This window comes from Vidua chalybeata, chromosome 2 (genome assembly GCF_026979565.1).
Source record: "Vidua chalybeata isolate OUT-0048 chromosome 2, bVidCha1 merged haplotype, whole genome shotgun sequence".
Taxonomy (NCBI): Eukaryota; Metazoa; Chordata; class Aves; order Passeriformes; family Viduidae; genus Vidua; species Vidua chalybeata.
The window spans coordinates 56525179-56545124 of record NC_071531.1 but is presented as its reverse complement, the minus strand read 5'-3'; the positions used below and the strand labels follow the sequence as shown (position 1 = coordinate 56545124).

General features: G+C 36.6%; 1 protein-coding gene across 6 annotated transcripts in view; it reads right to left on the bottom strand.

Annotated features, from left to right (window-relative positions):
- DIAPH3 (diaphanous related formin 3) overlaps positions 1-19946 on the bottom strand; it is a 202227-nt gene that overhangs the window by 42993 nt on the left and 139288 nt on the right. For all 6 annotated transcript variants that reach the window (XM_053935714.1, XM_053935717.1, XM_053935715.1 and 3 more), the window contains 2 exons: positions 12836-12931; positions 12337-12396 (listed from right to left, as the gene is read on the bottom strand). In XM_053935714.1, coding sequence (XP_053791689.1) covers positions 12337-12396; positions 12836-12931 — 156 coding nt within the window. The remainder of the gene's footprint in view (positions 1-12336; positions 12397-12835; positions 12932-19946) is intronic.

Sequence of the window (19946 nt, the reverse complement as noted above, 5' to 3'; positions counted from 1 at the left end):
AGGAAAAGAGATGAGTATCAAAATACTAGAATTTGGTAGCATAACAAAGTTAGCTATCCAAATTTAATGCAAATTTTGTGCATGTAAGAGAATTACACTTTTTTTTCCCTCAGAAGCACTTGTATCGGTCATTGCCTAGAACAGAACATGAACTTAAAGAGCAGCTAATCAAGCTATTGTTTCATTTGCAGTATTGAGTGTGCTGTGTCCTGTTTTATTAACTTTATTATACAAAGAAACAGAGAACTAAAACATGAACAGCCCTTACCAGGTCTCTCAGCCTCAAGCACTGTAAATTGGAGGCATGAAGTCATTGATTATTAACAATTAACATAGGCTAACTCCTGTGTAGGATCAGTATGTGCCTCTCTCTAGCCATTACAAGGAGCCTAAACACCCTAAACTGTGCATCTGTTTATGAGGTATTTTATCTCTTCAAGAGACTATATACATAGATTAATTCTGGAGGTCAGTTAAAAATGCTTAATACCTGATTTCCCAGAGTAATTAACATTATAAAGAATTTTATTTGTTTAGTGTTTTGATTCTACCTTTCAGTGCAATTGTAGATGTCTGTAAGGAGAGCTTGGAGAGCTCAGTTTAAGAACCAAACAATGCAAATTGTGACAAATTTCACACTTCTAACATAAGGGTGGGAAGGAGGATCCTGTAAACTACAGGCCTGGCAGCCTGACCTCGATGCTCAGGAAGGTTATGGAACAGATTATCTTGAGTGCCATCACATGGCATGTGCAGGACAACCAGGACATCAGGCCCAGCCAACACGGTTTTAGGAAAGGCAGGTCCTGCTTGAACAACCTGATCTCCTTTCATCACCCAGGTGACCGATGAAAGGCTGTGGAAGTAGTCTACACAGACTTCAGTAAGACCTTCAACACTGTCGCCTAAATCATTCTCTTGAAAAAGCTGACAAGCCATAGCTTAGAGAGGGTGCACTCTTTGCTGCCTGGATGGCCAGGCCCAGAGAGTGGTGGAGAAAGGAACTAAACAAAGCTGGCAGCCAGTTGCTAGCAGTGTTCACCAGGGCTCAGCACTGAGACCAGTCCTGTTTACTATCCTTACTGATCATCTGGATGAGGGTATCAAGTGCACCCTCAGTTTGCAGATGACACTGAGCTGGGTGGGAGTGTTGATCTGCTGGAGATCAGGAAGTTTCCACAGAAGGATCAGGATAAGCTGGATCAATGGACTGAGGCCAATTGAATGAGGTTCAACAAGGCCAACTGGTGGGTCCTGCACTTGAGTAACAACAACCCCTTGCAGCACTACAGGCTGGAGGCAGAGTGGCTGGAAAGCTGCCAAGAGGAAAAGGACCTGGGGGTGTTGGTTGACAGCAACTGAACACAATCCAGTGTGTGCCCAGGTGGCCAAGAAGGCAAATGGCATCTTGGCCTGTGTCAACAATGGTGAGGCCAGTAGGACCAGGGCACTGATTGTCCCCCTGTACTCAGCACTGGTGAGGCACTCAAGTGGCACTCAAATCCTCTGATTGTTTATGGGCCCCTCACTACAAGAAAGAAATTGAGGTGCTGGAACGTGTCCAGAGAAGGGCAATGGAGCTGGCGTTGTTTATCCTGGGAAGAAGTAGGCTTAGGGTAGGCCTTATCAGTCTCTACAACTAAAATTGCAGCAACAACTTGAAAGAAAATTGCAGCAAGGAGGAGGTTGGCCTCTTTTCCCAGGCAATCAGCAATAGGACAAGAGGACACAGCCTCAAGCTGCACAAGGGTAGCTTCAGGTTGAACACCAGGAAGAATTTCTTCACCGAATGGGTGGCAATGCTTTGACATGGGCTACCCAGGGAGGTGGTAGGGCCATCATATTTGGTAGTGTTCAAGAAATTACTGGATGTGGCACTTAGTGCCGTTGTTCAGTTGACATGGTGTTGTTCAATCAAAGATTAAACTTTATGATATTGGAGGTCCTTTTCAACCTTAATGATTCTATAAAAACCCAAGCAACCCAAAACCAAAGCCACTTTCCACTCACCTCCACAAAGTTTAGGATCAGAGGAAAGTATGGGGTGCTCTGTTAGCTTCTAGCATTTATTTTGACATAGCTGTCATTTAATGTTATCTCACTTTATACATACTGACCAAAACAATGCCCTCCACAAGCTCCTCCCTCACCCTAATTGCCTAATTTGGCATTGTGTTCATAGGAGTTAATCAGCAGATTTGGAAGCATTAGATTGACTCAGACAGCTCTTGAGCTACTGATGGTAGAGTGAAAGATTAGATACCATAAAGTTCACTTTCTCTTGGAAAAGATGGATCAAAGGAGATATTTACATTTTAGAGCATAGGAAGAAAAAAATATATATTCAGTCTCCCTTCTCTGATAATGACAGCAATAAAACGCACCCACTGAAATAAGAATATGTCTCCAGATAAATGTTTTTGTGCTTATGCACCGAAAAGAAAGCAATTTTGGCAAGGAGTAGAGAGTCTCTGCTTTTGAAACTAAGGCAACGTTAAAAAAAATCACCAAATGTAATTACGACTACAGTAGAAAACAACCAAAATCAGAAAATAACAACCTTATACAAAGCTATAAAAGCAGCAGAAGTCTTTATGTATTAATAGGTTTTATATTCTGATCCCTTCTCTAGAGCCTAGAGAAAACAATGGGATGATCACTACCTTTAAAACTTGTTTTTCTGGCTAACATAACTGTAGTAACTCAAACAGCTGCCTTTCAGCTAAGGTACACAACTCTGATATTAATTTCTTCTTTTGCTAATAAATTTAGTTACCAAGCTAAAAGACCAGTAAAACTTAGGAGCCAAAGTTAAACTGAGTAATGAAAGCTCTCACTCAGCTTTGTTTAACCCTGGCTCATCAAGATTTATTGTTCCATCAAGGAGAGGATTTAAACCATGTTTTGTATACCCCTGGAAAGTTCCCTTATGTTCATTAGCCCCTCTGCTCACAGAGTGCCACTATAAATAACAAATGTTAGTGAATCTACAAATTCAAATAATCATAATGGATGGGGATGGATGGTAATGATTCCTGCCACATTCTTGGACATGCTTCTGAAACTGCATAGCTCCATTAGGTGTAGTACACAGATGTTCAAATATCTTCTGAAACCCCTAAACCAGGCTGTGATATCCAAATTTGTTCCTGACCTAAAAGCTATCCTGCTTCAAGTACACAAAGTAGACTGTCTAGAGCTAATTCAAGTATTTTTATGTGCACTTTATTATAATGCACCATGTACACTCATCTCTTTTCAAATACAAGGAAATAGACTTAAAGCCTAAGAAAACAGATAACAAGAAAAACCTCTGGAATAATTATTTGCCTGTGCTGAAAATCTGCTGAGATTTCATTCCATTTCCCTGTTTATGACACTAAGTAGTCCCGATGTTATTTTTTCAATTTCTTATTTTATCATTTTGTTATGCTACAAGGAGGGAAAAAACCAAGAACTGCAAGCTTGAATAGTATAGAATAAATTAACTCTTAAGTTTTCTAAATCCCTGTCTTTAGATTTTTTAAAACCTATGGCAAACACGCTCGAGCTTATAGGGTCAGGCAACAGCTTTTCTTTTATTTCTCTGGTGTATGGAGTTAGATAATATCAGGAGACAAAAAAGCATGATAAAAACTCTTTTCCCCATGGAAATAAAAACCATCACCATTACAAGCAAAGTCTTCTTTTGAAGACACCATGAAAAACTATTGTAACAGAAAGACTATGCTACTAACTAGACAGTTATAGTCTCTCAAAGAAAGAAACATATACTAGTTATAGTCCAGGAAGCAAAATCATCTAGGAAAGTGCACAGAATTCACATAGTTTTTCTGTTTGGTTAAAACAATTTTGCTTTAAAAAGTTGTTGACTTTTTTTTAAAGCTAAAGATTACCACGCCAAGGATAAGAGACAAACTACTTCACAGTGCTTGCTGAAAGGGAATAGATTGACTAGTCCAGTATCCTCCAAAATCCAAATATTCTTTCCCTAAATTGCTTAACTTACAGCTTGCCATCTTGGATTTGTAACCTACCTCACTGTAAGAAAAGAAAATTTGCAGACCAACCTGCTCACACTATTCCAGATCATTCAGTGGAAGCCTGGCTATCATCCTTCCTCCTGCCATTCAGGCAAGAGCTGCATTTGACTCCTGTATTTCCTTCCTTTATCACTCATGAACTCCAGGTTTGAGCCACCAAAAGACCTTCTGAGGCTTCAGATTATTTTACTGGATGATTGATGCAGCTATTGCCTTAGGCATGTATGGTGGAAATACACAAGACTCATCTATTTTTTGAATGAAACAAGATATTGGATTTATCAAGCAACTTTCAGGCACAAGCACTAATTCTGACACAACTGAACTGCCAATTTCCCTTTAGAGTATTCAAAAACTTGAAAGTAAATCTTACAAGTGTTCCCACCCCAACAAAAGGGAGAAGCTAAAGATACCCTTGTTTTCTCTGCATGTTTGCACCTTTGCAGAGAATTGGCTATAAAGAAAAAAGTCAGGCAGAAATATAACTCCAGTAGTTCTTCTACACAACATTTTTGTTATGCTACAGCAACCACTCTGGAAAAAAAAATGAAACTAAATTCTCCCAAAGGAGGAAAAATCCCAGACCATTAACAGAACCCATTCACTTACATGGCAAAAAGAACCCATGACTTAAGAAAAGTGCTTGAAGAATTTAATGAAAAATGTTTGTGCTTTCTCTAAATATTTTGAATTCTGACTGACTAAACAATGTTGCATTAACCAGACATCACTGGAGTCACAGAAAAGACTCAGGTCAGGAATCATACTCTGTTAGGATCTCAGATTTTGTCCCCAGTGAAATCTTTAACCAGAGAAAACTAATTTTTAATGTGTAGTTGATGAAAATTTCCTACCCAATATTTCCCTTGTGCTTTATTTGTGGTTTCTTTATGAAAGATAACCCCTTTGAGAAAATATATATATATATATATATATATATATATATATATATATGTGTGTGTGTGTGTGTATCTATCTAGCTATTTTTAAAAACCCACAATATAAAGAGCTTTATGGCTGTTGTTCAGCAAATCTGCTACTCAGATCAAATTTCTAAAAACCTCTGAAGAATGAGACAGAAGTTTAGATACTACTTGTTCTTAACATTCAGAAAACAGAAGTGAAACAAACTGGTAAATTTATACTTAAAATCTTGTTTAACAAGTATGGAAAATTTCTCTGAGAAGTGACATAATCTCTTTGCTATACCTATAAATATGGTGATTGTCTTCGAATGGGAAGTTCTGTGTGATTAAAATATGAAAAGGCAAATAGGGGTAAACTGCTTGTAATTTACAGCTCCCTTTGCAGATTTAAGATTTTCCACTGATAAATTTTCAGCTGACTGATTTGAATATATAACTTGTCTGCTGTAGCTTTTGGAAATCTGGTTACCTACCTAGGCAATTATGAAGCTGACATTTATGGTATGTGCAGTTATGGAATGTACAATGTCACTGCTTTCAAATGTCACCTCTTTGCTACTGTTCTTATCTTGCAGAAAGTGTCCTTGCCTCCCTTGAGAGCCGTGATCTTATTCAACTAATATCAATGAACACTGGCAAAATATTTACAAAAGCAATTAGCTCTTCCAAGTGTCTAATTTGACATCTTCAAAGGGCACATTTTAGGAATGAAGCTGTCAAACCTCTGGAGAAAAAGCCCCATTATAAGGTCCACCTTGTCTCAGGGTAGTATTTAAAATTTTTACTCTGAAAAAGCTTGGGTTCTCCTTTTTGTCTACATTATGTTCAGATTTAATGCTATATGATAAGACACAGGGTGAAGGACATGCGTGCAACCTCACTCATGAGAGTTGATAAGGGAAATCTCACAAGACTTTAATAAAATAGAGAAATTGTTAGTAGGATTGCAATTCCTTCTCACCTTTCTAAAGGTTGCCAGTGTGTGTTTATCTTATACTGAGGGCAAGATAGCATTTTTTTCTGTCTAGATCATTATTTTCACAGTAATAATATGCAATTACTACTACTAATTTGAAGTACCCTTTTCCACTCTTGAGAGAGTCTCCAACCATTTTTCAGCATTTGGCACTTTAAAATAAATAAATGATTAAATAAATGAGTGGTTTATACCTCTCTATGTCAGTCTTTATTTTAAAGAACCTCTTGTTAGAAAGGACCCCCCCAAAAAAAATTCTCATTTTTTCACTCTAAACTCTTCTTGCTGGCTGCCATCTTTTCTGAGTTGGAAACTTACTTAATTCTAACATTAAATTATGAATGTGAGAGACTGCTAAAAACTCTGCATGAAAATTAATCTTTTTCCTAGATATTTTGGAATGAAAATTCTTCAGGGATATTTTTGTGATGGTATGTGTTTGCAACTGAGGCAATGCAGAAATAGTTCTAAAGAAAGAAATAAATATGTGTAAATTCACTTTCCTTGTCTGGATATTATTTTGTTCTTTCCACACATGCAAAATTGACTTTTATGGTCAGTTTCTCTGAACTCTGCTGTATGCTCTATGAAAAAAAAACTATTATAAATAGTGTAGATGGTTCCAGGGGAATTATTTCTGTTAGAATAAGCACCAATTTTACTTGACCTATGAAGTCAATATTGAAGTGAAGGTTTGGTCTTAAAATGGCAACATCTGAGTACCATTTTTTAATAGAAATCCTATTAAATGTTTTCCTTTCATAACAGTGCCTACAGTTATTCCATGTCTTTTACTGAGAAAACTCCTCTATTGAGTAAAACTTCACAAAGCTTTACAAAAATTTTCTCCACCAGAGATACTGATGTTTTGTGATCCCATGCCTAAACATGCATGGTGCCTTGAAAGCAATATCTACTGTGAAGGACTGCTAATGCTCAAGAGAGTGACTTTATTGCTAACATGTTCTGGGGAAAAAGTTATCTTCATGGGTAGCTTCTTCACTTTTAGGTGCCTCCTAATGTTCACTACATACAGTTGAGGAAAAGACAGACACATACACAGAGTTAAGGAAAAATTAAGTTGAAAAGCCAATCATAGCTTGCTGTCACATACAATGACAAAATAAAAATTACCTCTATGTGGTCACACTTTCAAGAACTAAGATGAGCTTGAGCTCACTGTCAGCTTCACTTGTCAAAAATAAGGTAGCAGAGACATTAATATGAATATCAGATGACAGTTCTATTATAAATACAAGATGAAAAGAAGCCAACACACATGAAAAATTGTTTCCTTATACTTAATTGGGACAGAATGACATTACTACATAAGGGTTTTATTTAACAGAAGCCTTTAAAATGCTTCAGACTACATGTGACATGAAAATTATTCTATTGTGTACAGATTTACTGAACAAACAGCTATAATAATTACAACCATTTCTTACCATGGAAGTTTGATCTCAATATAGAAACAAGACCTTTTTGTTTTAGAAATGTAGTCCACATGCAATTACAGATTGTGACAGAAAGATTTCTTTCAACTTCTGCAGTCTCAAAAAGCAATCTGTATTTTTTTGCTTGCATTTTATTATAGCTTTTCTTTACTCACAGCATTTTTAATATGATCTGCTTATAAAGACAAACTCTTCCTGCTGCATTTGAGGTATGTGTTCATATACAATCAAAGCTGCATCTCAAATTTGTATTCATGCAATTCAGGTAGCATTAGCTTGGCTAATGCTACAGCAAATAAATGTGTAGCCATAGCAGCAGAGAATTTGATGCAGGCTGCAAAACCTGACCAAAAGCTTAGTGAATAATGCAGCTTTCTGTGCGGCAGTGGGCTCTGCCCTGCCTTGGATATGCTGCTCCATGTATCTGAACTTCAGTAGCTTGAAGTAAACATACAAGCTGCAAATATGCCTTGACTCTTGTTGTAAATAACTGAAAAACTCAGATCAGCCATAGCTGAAATGATAGCCATAGCTTGAAATGATCTTCTAATGTGCAAAATCCTGATCACTGAAAATTAAGTGCTTTCTTCTGCTTCCTAAATAAAATAAAAGAGCTCCTCTGTTAGTCGCTATTGAATCCTAAGCACACCACTAAAACTATACCAATATTTTGCTTGTGTCAAACAGTGCTCTGAACTGGAATTAAAGCAAAAGCATGTACCACAATATTTATTGCAGTCCATGGTCCTTTGCAGTTAAAGCAAACTGTAACATTAACACATAGTTTTGCATATAGATGTAATTCAGTAGGTAATTTAAAAATAAAAACCACTATGAACAGGAATTAAATACACCACTTGTATCTATATCCACTAAAATCTAGTGCATATTACTTGCATTCTTAAGGCATTAAAACACTTCCAAGATTTAGCAATTCTAAATGTGTTAGTTCTAATTCTAAATCCTTCTGTTAGTTATGCAGGAGGAGTTTTTCTCCACAAGAAATATTCTGACTTGATGGGCCTTGTCACAAGCATTAAAAATACAACTGGTAATTCTGGTCACAAAAACAGAGCACATTTAAACTTGACAAATCCAACATATCACAGAATCACAAGATTAGAAGAGACTTTCAAGATCATTGAGTCCAACCCATGCCCTAACACCTCAACTAAACCACAGCACCAAGTGCCACATCCAATCTTTTATTAAACACATTTTTTTTTAAACACATATCATGTTAGGAAGAGGCAATCTGTTCAATAACAGAAGAATGCAGTAGGATTGAAAATAAAATAACACACATTCGGCTACCATGGAATGTGGCATGAGAATGAGTACTTTTTTAACTAGAAGTACCAGCTGAACACTACTAGAGCTTTCAGGGAAGCTCAACAGATCATGAAGAGAAAAATGGTCCATGCATTAGCTAGCATTTCACTAAATTTATTATTGCTCTTTTTTTTTCCCTTAAGCAGTCTATTTAGTTAAAAGAAACAATCTCAGTTCTCAGTTCTAGACCTGAGCAGCATTGGATTGCTTTTCTGTATTGCTTTATTTTACAGGGTTTGGCGAAGCCTGAAAAGCAAATGCTAGTTTGATACCTTCTGTAGCATTGTACTAAGGGTGACATTGGCAATGATTAGAAAAATTTCCTTCCTGCTTCCATTTATATGACAGCTATGGAGAAGGTGTGCATTCAGGATGTATTCCTTTCCCTGTGAGACATGGAACCAGTTTCCTGTCCTGTGTTTGTGTGGGATAGAGTTAATTTCCTTCCAAGTAGCTGGTACAATGCTCTGTTTCGAATTGAGTCTACGAAGGATGTTGATAACACACCGATGTTTTAGCTGTTGCTCAGCAGGGCCTACCCTAAGTCAAGGAATCTTCAGGTTCCCATGCTCTAGGAAGCTCACATGCTCTGCATGTGCCCTGCTAAGTGAGCAGGGGCACAATAAACTGGGGGGATCATAGCTGGGACAGCTGGCCTGAACTGGCCAAAGGGATTCTCCATGCCATATGGCATCAGGCTCAGCATGCAAACTGAGAAAGTTGGTCAGGAGATGTTGATTGCTATGAAGAGACTGGCTCAGCATTGGTGGTGAGCAATTGTATTGTGTATCACTTGTTTCTCTTGTGTTTCATTCCTCTCCCTCCCTCTCCCTCCCTCGACTTTTTACTTCAGACTCCTTCTCCTCCTCCCTATTATTATTATTATTATTATTATTATTATTATTATTATTATTATATTTCAATTATTACACTGTTCTTTTCTCAACCCATGAGCTTTACCTTTTTCCATCCCACCAGGGAAGACAAAGCGTGAGGCTGAGAGACACTTAATTGACAGTTTGGGGTTATAACACTATTTATGCTTGGATCTGATTTGACTTCCACTTTTGTAAGAGAAATATCTTTAATCATAAAGACTAAACTAGATTTTATTAATTTGGTTGGTTGTGTTTTGAAACAGAAGAGATTCGTTAGAACTTGATGGCACCTGCCCAACAGAGATTACTCCACTCTAAAGGATTCAGGACAGCCATTTCAAGTCATGGCTTGTAATTATTTTTGACTCTATGATGAATCCTAGGTATGAATCTGCAGTGTGCATTAATAGAATATATCTACTATAAGTGAATCTGTCAGTCTCAGCAGAATAAACAGTAAACAAACCAGTTACCAGTCAAATCAAACAGCCAAAACCAGTACAGAAGCAAACATGGAAAGTGCTTGAATTGCTACTTAAGGACTTTCAGCAATCTCCACATATTTTAGCTTTACAGTAAGACAGTGGGTTTTTTTCCCTGTGATATAAAATTTGGCATCCAGTTGAAGTTTTAGGCTGTGGGAATAAATAGGAAATTAGGAACAACCAAGCCAATACTTCTGTCTAATAACATATCCCAGTTTCTGGGGATATGAGGAGTGAAGCTGAAGTGAGCTGAAGTCACAGACTTCTTGCTTGTATGGTGTATAACTAATAGACCATTATACAGAGCATTCATCACTTAATATACACATATAGATAGAACTAACAGGCTGTTGAGTATATATCTATATATCAGATATAAAGTGCAAGAAAAAATGATACAGAGAACAATACATTGTTGAACCCAGAAAGAGAAATATAAAGAAACTTTATAATTCCTATCTTGACTGACCACATTAATTTTATTAAAGTTATTATTATTACCCAAAATTGATTTTGACACTCCAAGTCTAGCATTCATTCTAGACAGTGACCATATACTTCTACTAAAATGGAAAAAAAGGCTTTGAACTCACCATAATCTACACCAGGTTTGGTGCTCTATTTGGCTCAAGATAGTAAGGTGTAACACACAGACATTGTAACGAGTGTCAACAAATCAAGAACATGCTAATGAATTCCTTAAAATCAAGCTCAGGTCTGTACTAACCTGTTTCTGAGCCAACTAGACAAGTGAAATAAACGTTGAATTCATTTTAAAATGTCTTAGAATGAGACTATCTCAAAATGCTCTATGGAAAAACCGACTTTGGTAAAAACAACAAAATATCCAAGAGCTTACTTTCACTCTTCTCTCCAAATTAGATATCTGAACTTCAAACTTTAACACCCAATTATATCCATTTGGTATACAAATTCGTCCATGGTTTAGACTAAGATTTTTCAGCATTAAAATTTTGGTGAGTGTGAGTGTTTGTTTTTGTTGTTTTGTTTTTTAATCTGAAACATGGCCATAATGTTTGACCAAAAGCAGTTAAGTTTGAAAACTGGAAGCTACAGTCTCTCCACAGACAGCTACCTAGATAGAATGTGCTGATAAGAAGCAGTATTCAATATGACTGCTCTTACAAGCAGAAACACTTACAAGATAAATTCAGATGTGCTCTATAGTCATTACTCAAATATCAATCTGTTATGTGCTAGACAAGTACCTGTCAAATATACTTGATTTCTCTTTGATCCAATTTCTGCAATTATCAACAAACTGTCCTTTCAGCTCTGTTTTCTTCAATTTTGTTTTTATATGCCAAATTCAACAGTTTTGGGTTTTTTTTTTTTTTTTTTTTGCTAGACTCACTTAGAGAAATAAACACTTAAACATGAGGTATAATTAATAGAATCAATTTCATGACATCCATTCTATAAAACCTGTAGTGCATTTAAATATCAAAAAATAGTGCAATCTGCTTTAAAAACTAAGAAATAAGATTTTCTCACCATTATTAAACATTCTCTTTAAGAGAAAGCCTACAGATAGAAACTTTTTGCTGAAAGCACTAGTCATGAGCAACTGAGTCACTCTGGACTCCTCAAGCTTGAATAAAACACAGTCAATATAGTAATATTCTGTAGACTGACTATCTAACAAAGCTAACAGGCACCCACACCTGCACTGTAACTTGCAAGAACAAGTCCTACTGATTGCAGTGAGACAGTTCAGCAATTTAGAAATAAACATTTACTATAACTTTGTTGAGTCAACACTCCTTTGAATTAACACTGATAAACAATAGCTTAAACCATTCCAGCTATAGCACCAAGAAAACCAAGACAAAGAAACACAGAATGAATGCCAAAAGTTCTCAGATTCGGTATAATAGGCACTTAGTAACACTTAAAACATTAAGCATTACAATTCCATAAACCCCAAAAAACTTGCATAATAATTCGTAAGGACTATAAAAGTGCTACAATTTAAAAACATAATCAAAATTTAAATAAATAAAAATCCCACAAAAGATAGAAGAGCTTTGAAGAGGAATCAGTAAATATAGTTTCAGGATGTAATATTCAGATGATTCTTAAAAAGCAAGTTCCTACATGGTTTAGTACTCCACTAATGTACAAAACTGAAAAAATAATCACAGCAGTCTTGAAAGCACAGATCAACTACATAAGCTAAGCTAAGAAGTGCATGCAATTAATGAATATGGTTCATTACCACGGTTACAAGCTTTCAGCACAGGCCGCTGTGTGGTTGGACTGAGATTTTGTGGTGTGTCTGCAAAAGCAAAGAAACAATGGAAATAAAACACCAGTTTGAAAGCCACCAGAGTATTACAACATTACAAAGCAGAAGTTTAGGAATTTAAGAATTACAAGTTAGGTATTTCTTGGAATAAATGACAGTTATATACCAGAGAAATAATTTGACTCAGAGTCACTTATGGAGCAAGATGACTGTCACTTCCCCCATACAACTATAAACCCTAAAAAGTTAAAGTACATTTGGCTGTATTGAAAGGTCTTGCCATAATGATCTGGCTATAATAAGTTCAGTACATTAATTTCCAGTCTTACTGACATAAGCAACAGTCTGAACATCCCTGAAAACTCATTGCACAAATGACTTAAAGCTGACAGTATCTAAATTCTAGAGGACTGGACCCATAATGCTTTTAACTTTCTCTGGAAAATAAAATCTAAAATAGACTATTCACCTTTGGACCTTGGTGTCCTTTTCCTTCGGTCTCGAAAAGCTGCACCTGACTGCAAGGCCTCCAACAGGCTATCCATCACTCCAGTCTCCTCACCTTCTATAAAGGAAAAAGAAGGAACCCTCTTGGTTACCACAGCAATATCAAAGCATAAAGAATAACACCAACAAAAACCAATAATAATGGATTATAATACCAATATATATACACCAATACCAAAAATAATACCAATAATATTATTAAAACAATTAATTTCAAACTTCGACCAGTGCTTTAATATTTACAAATTGCTCTTTTGCAATTAACTACAACAGACTTTGTCTTCTAGAGAGTGAACTAGACCAAATTCTATTCCACTAATTTCACATTCCTCTTTCTTTATATGGAGAGTCAAGCATAGTTTTAAGGGAAATGTCATTTAACTCATATTTTCATTTTAGTACCCTTCTATAACTGCAAATAATCAGTCTCATGTCAGCTTTCGAGAACTGTCCATTATATGATTTGTTACATTTGACAAAAGACTATTCAGTTATTGTGATAAAAAGTTAAAATTGTTTCTCAGCAGGGAGTTGAATGAACAGTATTGGACTGGATAGGATACAGTGATATCCATAGGTAGCTTTAATCAAAAGCCATTTTCTGTTCACATTTAATAACCTCTGGGCAATATTAAATAATTGATGTAGTTCAGGAAAATTCTACCCATTGAGTTATATGCTTATAAAGCCTAATAATATACACAGGTGCATAATAACCCCCAAAAGAATTATGCATGTTACTCTGAGATGGTAACCAAATGCAAGTATTAAATACTCTCCTTTTATTTCCTTTAATAAACATCAGAAGTTTAAATAAATAATAAACATCAGAAAGTGTTACATTTTTGACCTTATTGCCCCATTGTATGTATGCATGGGAGGACAAAGAACAGAACCCAGGGATCAACTACAAAAAATTAACTACAACAAAAAAAATATCCATGGAGGAATAAAGAATTCCATTACAGAAATCTCATTATACCCCACTGGGAAAAACTCCCTAGGTCAACACCCATCTTGGATAGAGTCAGCAGTTACTGCTAACAGTGAATATGCAAATCAGGATCTAAACTACCTGGTGCATATAACAAGATGCCGAGTACAGGGGGACAATCACTGCCCTGGTCCTGGTGACCACACTATTGCTGACACAAACCAGGGTGCCAGTGGCCTTACTGGCCACCTGAGCACACACTGGCTCACTTTCAGCTGCTGTCAACCAACACCCCCAGAGCCTTTTCCACTGGGCAGCTTTACAGCCACTCTGCCCCCAGCCTGCAGGGGATTACTGTGACCCACATCCAGGACCCACCAGCTGGCCTTGCTGAACCTCATACAACTGGCCTCAGCCCACTGATCCAGCTTATTCAGATCCCTCTGCAAAACCTTTCTGTCCTCCAGCATTTCAACACTTGTCACCCAGCTTGGTGTCGTCTGCAAACTGACTGAGAGGGCATTCAATTCCCTCATCCAGAATACTGACAAAGATACTAAACAGGACAGAGCCCAACACTGAGAGCCCTGTGGAGGGCTACTCGTGGCCAACCATCAGCTGGATGTAACTCCACTCGACACCACTCTTTGGGCTCAGCCATCCCGCCAGCTTTTTATCCAGGAAACAGTAACCCTTAGTTCTTCTCTTTTCTCTATACTCTGTACTACCAGGCTAGTTTTCAACCTTAGACTAAAGTGCTACACACAAAACCAAAGAAGTGAAAATTAGCAAATTAAACAAAACTTTGCCTAACATTTATATTTATGGCAGGTATAGAATAAACATGAAGACTGAAATACAGAATGTTTTTTAATTTTTCTTTGTGTCTGCTATAACATGCTTTATTACACTGAAGTTTGCTTTCTTAGGACTAATGGACTATCACACCTATTAGTATGGCTTGGAATACACCTTATAAAAAATCACTCAGCCTATGTCTTTGGCTTCCTATTTGCTTTTTCAGGTTTGGATTTTGTTTTGCTTTTTTTTTTTTTTTGTTTTGGTTTGGTGTTGGTTTTTTTGTGGTGTTTTTTTTTTCTTGTTGGTTTGGTAGGAGGTTTTTTGTTACTTAACTTTCTCTATCTGATGTCATGCAATTCTCTAAAATACTAATGTCTAGAATGAATATAATCAGTGAATAGTTTCAAACCAACATGCTGCCTGAAGAAATTTTGAGCCAAGCCATTAGTTACATTAATGAACATGAATGCTGGAGGAAAGCTTATAAGCATTTTGGGTAAACGCAATTGAAGCAATACTGAATAGTATCACAGTCACCAAAATGATACCATTAATGTCTAGGAAAAGAATTAATAAAAATTTAATTCAAAAACTTAACAATTTTCAGTATTAAAAAAATCCCTGATTACTATAAAAAGGCTAATCAAATTTTTTAAAAAGAAGTTTTAAAATAATGAAACAGAAATATTGCAAACCCACAATTTCTCGCAGTAAAGCTGTAATATTTACATGCACTATCTGTTTTTCACACTTATATGAAATATTCTGGTAGTCACAAATTGGATTACAGATTAATCCTTCCATTGACATACAAAACAGTATTAGAAGAATAAATTGTAGTAGATTGAAACCTGAATGAAAAAAATTCCTCTAATATATAAACTCTCTGTATACATGGATGTATTGAAACAAGCTAACCACTGCAAAAAAAAAGCATATACTTAACAATCTTTGTACCCAAAACATGCAAAAAGCCTGTTTTTCAAACTCATACAACTTCAGTAAGCTCCTAATTCTGGTTTCTGATACCTACATCAGCGGCTGACTGTGACAACTTCTGTCAAGTTATGCAGGTAACTATCAGTACCCTCACTATTATTAAAGTAGTCCAAGTGTCTATGATGGGAAGATTAAGAATTGACAGTCTACTATGCAGTATGTGAAAAATCTTTTAAATTACCTTGGGAGAGCTGTATACAACACTGCTACCATGCCAGTACAAGAGTCACAAATACTGTTCGATATTAGCACTTCCTAAGGGAGCTTTAAATGCGCTTTCACAAGCTGCTGCAGATGACTGGCATCAGTCCCAACCGGCTTCCAAATTAGTCAAGTGTATCAATCTTTTGACATCATAGAACTAGGAATTCTGGTTGGCTTGCAGATAGATACATAGTCCACAGCAATTCCTTTGAGAAAGATATCCTTTTATGATTTAAATTATCTCTTTCCCCTCAATTGCAGAATAGAAGATTTAAACACTTTTTAATATCATACCTAATTAAAACTCATACAACTGTCTTTTAAATACCATCTAAAGAAGTAAACTTCCCAAAGTAGCCGGTGAGTCTTGCCCTTGACATTTCAGTGCCAAGTCAGATATAAACTACCTAATTTCATAATTACATCTTTAAAAATGTTAAGAATATTAAAGACCCTTCTCTTCTAGTGCAGTGAGTATCATTAGCTTTACATGTGCATCTATAATGTCTTATAATGATATCAACAGATACTGCAGTCAGTAGTGACACCTGCATTTCATGTACTTATAAAAGAACAAATTATATATACCATAACTCCAGGAGCAGTAGTCCACTGACATGATAGAATCACAAATATCATTAGCAATGTGGTTTTATTAAAAGTATGTTGTAACAAGATTATTTTGGATGAAAAATGTTTTATTTTTACAGTTCCCCTGAATCTGTCCAATATAAAATGAACTACAGAACACTAGGACTCCAAAAGTTCACTTTACCAGGAGAAAACATAACAACATGCCTGTTTCCTTTTTCACAGAATCAAAGCTTTATTCAGCTACTCTTCTCACAAAAGAAAATACCAAGAAGTTTCAGAAAAGCAAACCAGGGATTCCTTAGCATGATTACTGTTGATGTTGCTTACTCAATCTGTGCACTTACGAGATTTAGCTACAGGAATTTTTACTATCATCTTCCACCTGCCTTTATTTATGGCATTGCAACAACATTCAACTTTTTGTTATAATGTAGGAAATGAAAAGGACCAGCTCCTAAAGCTAAACACTAAGTTTCACGTGAAACTAAAACCACACAACTTGGACAAATACATACATTAAAAAGAGACCTTACAGATTCCATACCTGTTACAGAAGAAAAAGGATGCAAAACCTCAAGGGCTACTTCTGAAGTTAGCTGGATAGCTGAGTTTAATTATCTTTGTTTCATCTTTGACATAACTCCATGGCAGCACTCAAGCCTTTATAAACATTAACAACAAACCTGGAGTGCTGAAGCTATTGGATTTGTTTTCCTCATCTTAAGAATTAAATCCTCTCAATTCAGCAAGTACCAGAATTGATACTTTTTTGCTCTTGTTTGCTAGAATACAGACTGCTTTTTTCCTTCCTCTTCAGCTCAGGACATAATTCAAGTTAGCCATACTGCACTCAGTTTTTGACTGACTAAAATGTAAGCCCTTCACAGCCTACTTCCAGGTTTAGCTCCCTCCTGTCTTGTGCATTTACATACAAAAATTTCAGAGGCAAATGATTACCAGGCTTGGGACAGTGACAGCTGAGATGTTTCCAGACTAGTTGCACAAGGAAGGAAAAAAGAAAGTTACATCTTTTAACTTTACTAATGTTGTACCTTTACTTTAAAGACATAAAGAAAAGTCCTTTATATTTGTTTTTATAAGGACTGATTTTGATTAGTGCAGGCTACACTGCACTGCTCAGCTGACTAAAGGCCTCCATCTGAGTAAAATTTGAAGTACATTCTCTGAACAAAATCACAAGAGGAAAGCTTTAGGCATGCATTGTTTTGAATGACTTAGGCTCCAGGAAGCAGAACAGCAGATCACATAGAGGAAGATAATTGAAACCATCAGTGCAGCAGTGGGCTCCAGTGTTTTGGATGTGGCTTCCAACTTTTCAGTCTCAGAGTGTAAGGCAGCCAGATTCTGTGCAGTATTCATAGTGCTGATGTGAACAATTTCTAGATCTTTCAGCCATGTATATGATGAAGACAGAAGACTTTTTGAGGGCTTTTACGTTGTAAACATTAAAATATAAAGAAACCTTAATGGTTCAATGTAACACTGAAACATTTAGAAAGTCATTTAGCAATTTACCTAAACTCTGAGTCTTCATTCCAATGAAATTCAGATACAATTTCACAAGGAAATTGTCGGTGGCTGATAAGAGCAACTTCGTCAAGAAAATGCACAGGATACATAGACTTCAGCTTGAACTTTATATAAGGCTTTGAATTTTTTCTGGTAAAAGCCATAGCAGCAACCAGATAATCATTGACAGCTGAGTTAAGGAATACATTACTATCAGTCTGACTTTCAATAACAGTGCACAAACACAGGGATTCCTTTGACACTGATAAAATTTTGGAAGAACCTTGTTACAATACAGTAAGAAAATTTCCAGTGCACAGTTACAAGCAGAAATAGCTGCCAAGTGCGCCTTGGATGGACAGGCTGAAAGGACAGCTCCTTTTAGATTTAAAAGTATCAAATGCAACTTAAGAAAAGTATCACTATTTACAGTGACTTCAGGCAAAGGACACATAACAGCCCTTCCAAAAGCAAAACACATGCACATACCTCACATTTCAAATCAACACTCTAGTCCAGTATCAGAAGAGTTACATTTCTTACTTATGCCCAACACAAAGTAGAAAGCTGTTGATAGTGATTCAGAGCCCATGGCAAATATAATCTAAAAAGGTATAATTTCTCCTAATGACTGATGCACCATTTCATAAATCTAGCTGAGAAGAGTAGGTTTCATGCCATCTTGTTTGCTCTTGATAAACTGGTCCATTGTTGAGCTGTCCTAGAGTGCTTTTATGGTTTAGAAATAGATACATTTTGACTCTAAGCATATGAACAAAGAGGGCCCCAAACTCCAGAGAGCTTTAAACAAGTTAAATTCAAAATAAACTCCACCCTTCATGAACTCTGAAAGACAGCTGTCCCTTTCAAATCAGCTCTTGAAATTAAGGTTGGTACCTACACAAATTTAATTTAAGGTCACTCATACAAAATCAAAGGTAAGCTCTGGTAAGAGATGATTCTTTACCACAGAGATACCAAAATACTTCAGTGGTGTGAGGTACCAATTCTTGCATCTCAGTTGGATCACAATTTCCCATTTAAGTAATGGGACTGAGAGTGAAAACATCTTAATACTGAACTAATAAAAATGTTAATAAAACATTTCTGATGTTCATTGTGAGTCTGTAAGTCTCTATGACTTACAGAAAAAAATGACAACAGAAAAAAAGCCACTGTAAACTCACACAGAGTTTTCCAGAGATTATCCAGTTTTATTTATATTGGTGCCAGATCCAGCAGAATGACTCTCAGAGCAAGTGTTTCTGAGAGACATCCAGGTAAACTGGACTTATAAAAAAATGAACAGAAAGCTAAGCCTTAGAAGTTGTGTACCCCAGGACTTCATACTTACTACATCTTCATTCATCACCTGAATGATGGAATAGACTGCACTCTGATCAAGTTTGCATATGGTGCAAAATTCAAAATAATGGCTGACCCATTCAGAAGAACCTTGAAAAGCTTAGCACATAAGCATCCTAATGAAATCCAACAAAAGACCTGTTTGTGATGAGGTGAAACCTCATCCAGGAGCACAGACTGGGGGCTGTCTGGAAGACATCTTTAAAAAAAGTAATTGGGCATTCTGGTGGACAACATACGTATCATGAGTCAGTACTGTGGCTCTGTGGCAAAGATGACCAAAGAAAAGCATTGCCAGCAGGTCACAAGAGGGATCCTTCTGCTCTTCTCAGCACTGGTGAGACACATCTGCAGTGCTGAGTCCAGCTCTGGCACCCCTGTACAAGGGACACACAAACATACCCAAGCAAAGTCAAGGGCCACAAAGATGCTAAAGCGATTACAGCATCTCTCATATGAGACCACATTGAGAGAGCTAGGGCTGTTCAACCTGAAAGGAGAAGGCTCAGGGGGATCTTATCAATATACATAAACATCTGTGGGGAACGCTGTGGGCTGTAAAGGGGACTGCACCAGACTCATCTTAGAGATGTCCAGAGAGGACACATGAGCACAAACTGATTACAAAGGGGCTAACTTTTCACTA